General features: G+C 41.5%; 2 protein-coding genes across 2 annotated transcripts; one reads left to right on the top strand and one right to left on the bottom strand.

Annotated features, from left to right (window-relative positions):
* Positions 1 to 344: 344 nt before the first annotated feature.
* On the top strand, positions 345 to 3,891 carry si:ch211-214j24.10 (uncharacterized protein LOC558894 homolog). The gene is made up of 4 exons (XM_041029838.1): positions 345 to 472; positions 1,527 to 2,324; positions 2,439 to 2,471; positions 3,001 to 3,891. The coding sequence occupies exons 1-4, from the start codon at positions 457 to 459 to the stop codon at positions 3,048 to 3,050; spliced, it is 897 nt and encodes a 298-aa protein (XP_040885772.1). The 5' UTR covers positions 345 to 456; the 3' UTR covers positions 3,051 to 3,891.
* On the bottom strand, positions 2,318 to 11,038 carry LOC121175947 (O-sialoglycoprotein endopeptidase). The gene is made up of 13 exons (XM_041029835.1): positions 10,908 to 11,038; positions 9,133 to 9,252; positions 8,908 to 9,027; positions 8,238 to 8,413; positions 8,025 to 8,120; positions 7,884 to 7,933; positions 7,667 to 7,745; positions 7,445 to 7,510; positions 6,802 to 6,892; positions 5,856 to 5,931; positions 4,881 to 4,979; positions 4,456 to 4,546; positions 2,318 to 3,046 (listed from the first exon to the last, which is right to left on the bottom strand). Exons 2-12 carry the CDS (start codon positions 9,245 to 9,247, stop codon positions 4,507 to 4,509), a joined length of 1,008 nt encoding a protein of 335 aa, XP_040885769.1. The 5' UTR covers positions 9,248 to 9,252; positions 10,908 to 11,038; the 3' UTR covers positions 2,318 to 3,046; positions 4,456 to 4,506.
* Positions 11,039 to 11,225: the final 187 nt, after the last annotated feature.

Below are 11,225 nucleotides of genomic sequence, written 5' to 3'. Positions count from 1 at the left end.
CTAAGTAAATAGTAGTCAGTAAATAAATCAGTTGGGTTTTCAACATCTGACAGAAGACGAGTCTCAGCCAGAGAGGCCCCCGTGTTCAGGTGTTTTACATAAAGTTTAACACGAGAGTAAATGGCTGTGTATCCAGTATTAAAACTAGGAAAATCAATATAGCTCCATTTTAACACGTCTACCTTTTAAAGAAAGAATCTCTATCATCTGCACAGATATGACTGTTACCACCTGGTCATTACATGAGTTATCGGCATTATAATACGATTTAGATATTGAATTCCCTCCTAGTTTCCCGCCGGACCGCTTAGGTGCACGGACTTCCTGTCCCACCCACATTCTCGTGTCGCTTCCGGGTGGCCACACAAGACTCATCCAGCGAGTTGTCGTTACCTAAACGCTGTAAACAAAAGTTACTAAACGGTTTAGCTCCCGCGACACATTAAACGAAAAGACATGCATATCAAGACAGGTAAGTGTGTACAACTTTTTCGATACATTTGACAGAAATTCGTCACTTTCAGAGGTGTTATTTTGTTGTCTAGCCACAGAGTTAGCAGCGCTGCTAGCCTGCTCGCCGCTTTGAATGGGGGGGTTACGAAACTTTGACTTCGGCTAACGTGCTAACTAGCCTTGGATTTTTTATGTGGTAAAAATGAAGCCGTGTCCTCGACGGCAGCTGTGGCTGAGACGTTGTTGAACTAGACTTACCGTGTCGTAACGGCAGAGGAGTAAAACCGTCGAGTTTACTTCGCCGCACAATGACGCTGCTAATTAGTTTGCTAACACAGGTGCTGCATGCCAGCACCGCAGACATGAATCATAACATTTTGTTCAATCCGAAGAGGCGCTAATAACGCGGCCAAGTTGCTGTTTTAGTCAGAGACAGGGAAGCCTGTACAGTCAGTTTCTCGTAATTTCTGTCATGGTTTATGAGATTGGGCTCGCGGGGCTAGTGAACTACCTCACCCGTTTTAATGAGATGTGGCGCCGAGGATCGGGCACGCTGTTCAGGCCGGGTGTACTCACTGCTCGTGTGAGTGCTGGCCCCACACCCGTGACCCCACAAGCCACAGACTCGGAGTTTCCCCCTTATTACCTATGGCGAAGTACTTCATACAACCAGTTTGTGATCCTTCCCGTAAATACCTAGATAACCAGTCATTCCCTTTTTTATGATGGGTTATCATGTGTGACTGGCACATATACATACAATGTCGTGTAACATTGATAGAAGATTGCTAAGGTAACGTGTATGTTGATATTTAACCAGTAAAATACTTGTCGGGAGATTCCAGAGATGATGTATTTGAAGCTCCTACTGTAAATAGTATAAGCGCGTTTATTTTCATTACAGTTAACTCGGATTTTGAGCTTTTGTGATTTGTCATGTGAGTACTCCCAGCTGAAAACACACTCCATGAGGTGTTTCATTCTAGCTGTTCAGTCTCTATTCATTTTATTAGTTCAAACGTGACAACAGCAGATATTTGACTGACGTGTTAACTTTCTCTCTCTTCTTTCAGGTACATGGGAAGCCAGCAACACTGTGTGTGAGTCCGATACCCTGTGTGATCCAGCAGTCCTTGTTTCAGCCAATAACTCTGAGCCCCACATCCGTAATCGTCGCCTGTCCCCTGGCTCAGGAAACTGTGGAGGCGGTGGGGGTGGAGGCTGCATCTCTGGAGGTGACCAGCAGCCCCGACAGCTTTCGCCTGAGGGTGACCTGATTGGACCTGGACACACACACGCCTTCAGCTTCCGTAGGGAAAAAGAACGCAAGGGTCAGCAGCACAAAGGACGAAGCCTTCGTAGGCAAAGTCAGAAGGGGGTCAGCCGAGTAAGTGACCGGCCACAAAAGGTTAATCAGAAGGAGAGGTGGGTGGAGGACAGTCTGTCACTGCTCAAGCCCCCGCCTGCCTTCCCAGTGCAGGACAGCCCCGCCAAGCTGCAGCCTGCCGTCAGCTACGCTTCCAAGGTGAAAGCGGGAGCAGTAGGTGGAACGCTGGAGGAGGACCGCCCTGCCATCGGCGTGCTGCTACAGAACCAGTGGGGTCTCAGTTTCATCAGTGAGGCGAGGCCGGTCACAGAGGGCTCCAGCCCTCTCCCTGCCGCAGACGGCCTCCCGCCTCAGCCCACAGACGCTAAACAGTCAGAAGACTTACAGATGGACACAGTTCTCACAGTCCAGGCCCCTGGAGAAACACCAATTCCTGTCACTACCTCCGTCACCCCAAACACACGCCCAGAGGTGGACGAGAACAACGGGAAGCTGCTGCTTAGCTGTCGCCATCTAGTGGAGGCCTTGAACTATCACAATAGAGGTGAGTTATATCAGGAGCTTTGAACACATAGTGCATGTTTTTCTTTTTATTTGAATTACAAATTGTAATTTGAGTCCATTATCACTAATGATAACTGTGTTTGTTTGTCCTCAGAATGGAATGCTGTTTGTAACAGACAGAAAAAAGGTAAGCCAACTCAAAGAGTAAAGTGGTTGGTGCTGTCATGCTGCTTCTTCGACACAAATGTGGGCAAGACTCAGGAGCGTACCTCTGACACAGTGGTGTTTTGAAGTATTGTGAAATTGGCTTTAGCTCCTTAGAAGTGCTAAGACATGTCATGGCAATGTTTTGTAGTTAAGTCTGTTTTGAGAGCCACCTTGTCAGTTACATCACTCCGATTGTACCATGTGGATCTGTGGTTGTTGAAAACAATTACACAAAAAGGCCACATGTCTAATCCTAGAATACCTTACCCATCATATGAAGAAAATGTATGTATATAGAGTGGACAGCAAATGGTGCCAGTTAGAAGCTTGATTGAATTTGTAGCCATTGTATACAGTGAGGCACTCAAGTGTTACCAGTTCAGTGTGATGAGACAGACAGTCCTTACTGATTTATTTGGTAAATCCATGATTATATAATCACTGGTATTTTAAACACAGTCTTCCTCTGTTCCTCAGAGTCTCCCGCTGATGTTTTTTCTCTTTTCCAGATCCCAGAAGGATTGTGTGGTACAAGGACACCCAGGTGCACCCGGCCTAGCAGTGTGTGAAACCCAAAGCATATATGAACACACACAACACACGCCTACATGCACATTACAACATGTAAAGATGGACAACTTTTTGAGTCCTGTTCTCACACACACACACACGGCACTCAGGATGATGTCTTCACGCAAAGCCACACTCAGACACTTTGGACTAACTCCTCTGAGATCTTACAGCAATGGACTTTTTTTAATGCCTTACGGAGAGCCTGCCTTAATTAACCACATGTGTTTTCATCACCTCTCATTACCATTTTTAGCTTGTATGTGTAGAGCTGGTCTTTTTTAAAATAATCTCTGAGGAACTGTAACTTAATTTTTTTTTTTTCTTTCCCCTTTTGAAAGCTGCAGATTTATCTAACCTTTATTTTTTTCCTCTGTAAAGCGAGTGGTCAATCAAGCACTTTGTTAAAAAAAAATCTGTTGTGACCAATCCCTGTGTGCGAGAAACCCTCACCACCACCAGAGTGATTTATCTTCCCTCCTCTCGATTAGAAACAGAATGTCTTGTACCTGCTTGAGTTATGGTTCACGTATGCAGAGGACATCTGCATCCATGTCTTCAGTTTACAGAAGGGTGTAGTCAAAGGCACAGTAGAGTTCACCCTTGACCCCTGTTAGATCTTAATGCTGTGTTCCTTTCTATGTTTTTATTTGGTTCCCTAATCGGGCGAATGTTACTCATGAATCCATAAGGGATCTCATCGTGTCATTTATTTTTTGTTTTGGTTTTTTTTTTTTTGGGAAAAGAAAATTTATTGAATAAAAAATTACACTGGAGAAGGAGGAAGAATGTAAGTGAACGATATTGCTCAATAAAATTGAATAAATTGATGAGCTTGTTCCCGCTGTTTTTTTTTTTTCATAGGTTTTGGCAACAAAGTGTCTGAAATCTCACTGCCACCGTAAACCTGACTGTGTGCAGGAGATGGTGACCTCTTCACCATTGTTTGGTGAAGTATTTGCAACTAACACCAAAGAGTGAAGTTCCCTCAAGCAATTTTAAATGGAGAAGCTGGTGATGTTATGTATTTTTTGTAATTTTTTTTTTAAAGACCCATGAAAAACCCAGAGAAATATTAGTTAATCTTATGATAACTTCTGACTTCTCCACTCTGTATGTGGCTCTCAGCCCCTAAGCCCAATTCATTCCTACTGAATGGCCCAAACATTTAAATTTAACTGTAGCGTTAAGCAAATGCTACTCAAACAAGAGCAATGGTCAATTCAGTGTTGGGTTTGGTCTTTTCATGGTATTAGCTGACATTACGAAAAAAACAGAATATCACCAAACTTATCCTTTTAACACAAAGTAAACAACAACTAGGAACCTCACAACATCTCGCTGTCCTTACAAGCAAAATGCTTAATTTGAGTAGAAAGTTTGTCATAACAGACCTGCTGCAACAACGTATTGGCACCAAGAAGCTGCGTCGCTCAGTCCATCAGTCAGTCTCTCCACGTCACCTCCACTTCATCTGTTCTGTACCTACAACAGGAGAAACATGAAATGTGGTCAGGTAACAAGGTATTATATTAGTTTCTCCTACTGTACTTTAAGATTCATTACTTTCATCACAAAGAGTCAGCTGGTGAAGGACTATCGTTAACTGTATTAGTAAAGTCTCTTCAGGTAGGGGACACTGAAAGCAACTTGGATCCAGTTCTGTGGACTAATATGCTAGATCATTAAATCACAAGCATGCAGGGTGGATTTCTACAATTGGCATCATTTCCCTGAAGGATGCAGAAGTAGAGGAAAGATACAGACAAATAACAGCAGAGTCTAGAAAGACTAAAAAAAATACTAATGTGGAGTTTACCTTTGTGTAATCCACGAGTCTTCCAGCTCCGTCACCTGACCGGACCTAAACATCTCCCAGCCGGCCTGAGCAATCATTGCTCCGTTGTCTATACAGAATCTGTGGCACAAAGTGAACAGTGTGTTATCTGGACTGGATCTGGAACACACTGTTCCTGCCAGAGTGAAATCCCAGGCTACTTTAGGAATTCAGCAGCGAGGGCATGTGCTGGAGAGAAAAGACGCTCATTTCACATTTTCATACAAGGGTTTTTTAAGGACATTTCTGCATTGTTCCCCTGCACGTTCAGCTCATCTAACTAACAATGGAGGAATCACTGTCTGCAAACACTCATCCAATCAACATCAAACTTCACGGGTGCACTGCAGAGGACGTACAATGTCAAGTGTGAAGTTGTTTGGATAATGCTCTCAAGAAAGCTACAGACTACATTAACGTATGACAAGCAATCAGCCCCTACAGCACTGGTTTACTGCAAATCATATACACATTTACATTACTGTTTACAATTATAAGCAGTCTGGGAGAAGAAAAAACTAAAACTAAAACATAGCATGCATTTAAATTGGCTGATAAGTGTGATTTGAAGTAAATACTATAAATTCAAAAGCAAAGGTTTGGTGTTGTGAATGTTTAGCATGAGTATTTCAGATAACTAAGTGTTTCCACCCTGAATTTTACTCCTGTCACACTGGAAAAGCTTCTGTAACAGCACGTCCACCGCCCACACTGTAGAAACTCTGCTGGAGGGTGTGTGGGGTGTTCCGGTCCTGCTAATCCAGCAGGTGTGGAGTTTATGTTTCAACACTTGAACATTAAAACCCTCAGTACCTGACAGAAGAGCCAGTTAAACTGTATGTAAATTGAATGAGAGTGGTTTAAGTTTCAGGATATTCCGCTTGTGTGAATCTGAACTCCATTGTAATTTCAATGTAAATGAAACCGACTGTGCTGAGTGTGGACGGACTGGTTTACCGTTCATCTGTGGCAAACAGCTTGGCTCCTCTCTCCTCACACATCACCCCCATCATCTCCTGCAGACGAAGGTTACCTGCAGAGGACAGAAGAGCTCTGAGACTCTGCACAGACTGGACTCATCATATAAACACAGATCAAATCCTCTGGTGAATAAATGAAGCTTAAATTATTCTCCTCAGTGTGATTACAAACGGGAGATTGTTTTTTAATTGATCATAGAATTATCCTTTAAAGTAAGGGCACATAAACATTTCAGGCTAATGTTCTTATCCTGAACAACTTAAAGCAATTGAGACAGTACAATTAAGTTTGAAGTATGTACAAACAGACGATAATTTAACATCAAGAGCAAGGTAGAACTATTCAAGTTAACAGGAAGTCCAATTAGCTTAGTGCATTTCACCAGAAGTAAACCAGAAACCCTGAAATATAATTGTTGGGTTAAATGAAACTGTTTGATAGTGAAGGCCGATGTCAGAGAGTTGAAAGAAGAATACAAATGAATTTATTGCAGTGATCATTTACATTTTATGGATTATTCCACTGCACAGGCATTCCCTTTGTTTTTCTAGGTACATGCAGAGGAAATATGGGCGACCTTAGACTCACACTGTGATTTCAATGCATTTCACAACTGTGGAAACAGTTTACAGTACAGTAGTGTACCCAGGCTCCTCTGTGGTACATGTGTCTCTGTCTGACTGATAAACTTGCAGCTCTAGAAAGTCTCACTCTGTCACACTTCAGGACATTTACTGTTTTTGTCTTTCTTTTTGTCACTGAGACATTTCCCCTGTAGCCACTGGAAATATCACCGACCCAGAAAGCACACTAATCAAAGACGGACCCAGAGGCTCATATGACATGAACCACATGTACCTTTCACAGGGATTACGTGTGTTAGATTGGATTTTTCCTTTTAGCGTCTCTTTGATGTACTTACAGCCAACGCCGCCGACGATGAGGACCTCTTGGGAGCCGCAGTGAGCCATGGCCCTCTCTGTGATCTCCACCAGCATGGAAAACACTGTCTCCTGCAGAGAACACGGACTCGGTATAATACCATGATTAGAGCTGCAAGCATTAATGGATTAATGCATTAGTCAATTGACGGGAAATGAATCAGTGACTATTCTGACAGTAAAATATCATTGTAGCCATTATTAAAGTGAAAATGCCAAACATTTGCTGGTTCCAGCTTCTTCAGATGTTCTTTTCCTTTTCTTTATTATACATAATGCTAAATCAAATATCTTTGGGTTTTGGACTGAATGGTTAAAATAAGACATCCAGTAATGCCACCCTGGGCAGGGGAACTAGACATTTTATAGCCAAACAAGTAATGGATCGTAATTGAGGAAATAATAGTAAGTTGCAGCCCTTATCATTATCACTGTCAATGAAGACTGTTGTGTCCCCATGGAGTTTGAGGCCACGGACACCCCAACAAGAATCAAAGCCTTTTAGCTTACAACTGGCTTCTATAAATAGGTCTGCAGATCTTTTTTTTGGACTGAGCTACAGTGATCCACCATGCAGAACAGCACCATATTAACAGACCAACTTTGTGTGTTGGTCCTTAGTACCTGCAGTGAGAAACACAGGTCCTCTGGTGTACACTGACCAGAGCTCAGCATCTTATGGGCAGCATCCTACCAAAGGAGAAAAACGTTTTAAGGATCATGAACCAAATGAATGAGTGATGGAGTAATAAACATTAAATTGTGGCTTTAACTAGCAGTTTCAGAATTTGCCTAATTAATATCTGCAACATATCAAAAGATAATGAGTCAGAAATCAACACTCACTTCAATGTAGGATAAAATCCCTGAAAATGAGACGTCCATTCCTTTAACTGTGTATGGTAACTCCACATACTGACTGCCCCTAACAGCAGGGACAAAAAGCAAAGAGACGTAGCGTAAAAATACAAAAATCAAGCACAGAACACAGTCTCAACTACCTCAGCTGTTTAGCTGTCAGTAAGGAGCAGATAATGTATAATTGTATTTGTAAACCACTCACTTCTTGGCCATCTGTTCAATGTTGTAGCCTGGACTGGGATCATTGGAAATCTGAGTTGAGAAACAGATGAGCAGAGTGAAGTGTTAACAGACACAGCAACAGACAAATTACTGCTATAATAAGGACAAAAATCACACAGACCTTTATAACTCTGGCGAACCTGTCCAAACAGTTGCCAACTGCAATGTCGATGGTCTCCCCAAATATTCTATAGCGCCGCTCTGAATATGCAATAACCTGTGCAGGAAGAAATGGACAATAGTACAATCACATATGTATCTAACAAACTACTTGGAGCTCAGTGTAACACTGTCACAAAGAAGCAGTTTTCCCTCTGGAATAAGACAAACTAACCTGTGTGTTCCCTCCACTAACATAAAGCACGGTGGGGTTGTTGGCTTTGGTAATGAGCCGACCCATCTCTATGTGTCCAATGCAGTGGTTGACACCGAGGAGTGGCTTCCCCCAGAGCTGTGCCACTGTACGAGCCACCAGAGCCACCGTTACCAAGGGGGCACCCATACCAGGACCTGAACAACAAGAGAGAGGGAAGGTTTTTCATGTTGGGATGATAAAAGTTGTTCTGTCTTTGTTTGAAAGAGACTGTAACGTCAGCCTGTCGGTTTGAAGTTTTGCCTTCTGCGACACACACAAAGTTATGTGGGTTGGAACAGTGCTGACTTGGGTTTTAATACCGTAGTCAGTGTAACTGAGATAGTTTCAGTGAACTGTGTAATAATCAGGTGTAGAATATATATACAGTGGATCATAAACTGTGAAGAAATGTTTTCACTAACTCTGAATTAAATTTAGAAACCCAAAAGAAAGGTCAAAGTGCAAACTCTGCCTCCATCCAGGGATTCACTGTAATGTCTTAAGACAACTCCCAGGATTATCTGGGGTGAAGTAGTTAAGAATGACACAGGTACACACTTGTAAGGTTTGTAAAAGTACAAGGAAATCCTCATTCTGACAAGTTAAATCTTATTCTACTACACAATGAACAAACAGGATCTTATGTTACCTTTGGTGTACGCCACACAGTCGATGTCTGCAGGCTTCAGCCCTGCTTGTTCCAGCGCCTCCTTCAGGACAGTCAGTATTACAGCACGGTGGTGCCTAGCTGTGTCACTTGGCATGAATCCTGATGGGTAAAAAAAAACATGCTGTCACCTTCACACACAGGATTGTTAGACCTTGACTGGTAAAGAGAAGGCGAGATTAGCGTTTTAACAGATCTCTGACTTGCCTTGACCAGGAGGTGTGATGTAAGTCCGTCGAGGGTTGGAAAGAACTTCACCATCCCTGATGATTCCTACACCGATCTTATTGGCACTGCCTTCGAATCCAATTACTACAGTCATGGCAGCTGAAAAACAGTTTTTAGAAAAGAGAAAAGCAAAATGCAGTGAAGACTAATGTTTCCTGTCTTCACTCGACTGGTTTACTGCAACAGCACAGTGTCTGTTTTAACCCTTTCCTGCAGGAATTATGAAACCCTCAGTCATTTTTTCCCAGAGTGATTTTATCCCTCTTTAGGCATGAAAAAAGCAATGCAATTTAAATTTTGTTCCTCTCACATAATCATGTCCTGCTCATCTCCACTCCCCATCTATCTTTTATGGACACTGGCAAAGCATCCAGGGCAGAAGACACTGCATGCAGACATACTTGTTTTTCATGTGCATGCAGTATCATGGAATCTGTCGGCATTTTTTGCTTCGGTGCACAACCATCCACTGTGTTGGCTGATATGCAACTATAACAATAAACCCCATGCATTTACAAGAGAACAGCTTTTGAATAGCTGTCCACTGCAGTGACCACTATGCATGAAAGGGTTTATGTCTTTAGGAAGCCTATATCTGCTAAGGTAAAATAAATGAAAAGTTAGATATGATAAATAAATAAAAACACTCAAGGTAGCAATGGTTGCCTAAACTGGAGACTGTTGCCACTTTGTATCTGCAATATTGCAAAAAAAAAAAAAAATCAGCTTGACTAGGTACAACTGTGGGTCTCCAGCATAACAATATACTCAGTTATCAGACAACTAAATCTAATACAACAGTCCTGCCACAGATCCTCCTTCATAATGGTTATAAAGCAAAGGCAGACTCTCTAATGGCAACACACAGACATGGGACCAGTTTTTAGAATAATTTCTCTTTATCACAGGGATTATAGCTTGAATATAGCTTTTGCTGCTGGATTGAAACAATTTCTTATTTGTGAAATCAGGAAATATGGAGACTGATAAACCCACAGAAGATGAATGTTACTGTTCTGTTTTCACACACTTATTGAAGATGACTTTCTTTGGTTTAAAGATATGAATAAAATGAACCACGCTAAAATTAAACCCACTCATAAAGAAATAACAGCACTGCCAGAGAATATAGGGCCTCTCAGACCTTCTAGTATCCTCTTCAATAATAACCTCACTGCCTCAGTGATGTGCATGAAAATTTACAGAGTTTAAAAAATATATCTATATAGTAAGTAAAGGATGCCACAGTCAACATTCAAAGGTCGAGAGGGGGTTGTTATTGTACATTACAAACGTGTGTCCATAAAAGCCAAATTTCCTTCACATCAATCACTGATTCATCTTAACTGATTGATTATATTGGCTTTGATTAATAAATAAAAAACTAGTAAACAAATTAAAGATTTTTTTACTAGGTTTCAGAGCTTTCAGTTACATTTCACGGTCTTCGTTCAGGAAATGGAGCTTGCACAGGTGTCATCATAGGACTTTTGAGTAAGTGGACATTTGAACTTAGGTTCTTTTTACCATATTCTAGTCAAAATATAATTAAAGGTTTTGATGATAAGCATACGAACATGATATTCTGTTTAAAAACTGTATTGTTACATTTAAAAAAAATTGTTAATTGTCTACGCAGTAATGCCATAAAGCGTCCTGTATAGCTGTGTGGCTAACATGGTAGCAATGACAACATGCCGTCTCCCTAAAACTAGCTTATATTAAAGCTGCTTTGAACAATAAAATATGCATACATGGCTTTTCAGTGTCCTTCAGTAGTTCGCATTAATCCAAACTCGTGAAAGTTAAATTTTTAAAGCTACTAATTTCACTTCTTCTGCTAACTCCTGCAACAGAACTGTTCCACACGAATCTCGGAGGACCCTTACACTGGTAGCTGTAGAGTTCGCCTGACCAAAACGATTTGTCTAACTTGTGTTTCACCTTAGCAGCATGTCATAATATAATATGCTTCGTAGCAGCTAATGCTTTGTATTTTTCGTCGTGTTTTTTAAACTGAGGAACAAAAATGTGTTTAAAAAAAAAATAATTTAAATCAGGTATACCTTTAG

Source organism: Toxotes jaculatrix, chromosome 22 (assembly GCF_017976425.1).
Source record: "Toxotes jaculatrix isolate fToxJac2 chromosome 22, fToxJac2.pri, whole genome shotgun sequence".
Lineage (NCBI taxonomy): Eukaryota > Metazoa > Chordata > Actinopteri > Toxotidae > Toxotes > Toxotes jaculatrix.
Note: the sequence above shows the minus strand (reverse complement) of the source record. Positions and strands in the feature narration are given on the sequence as shown.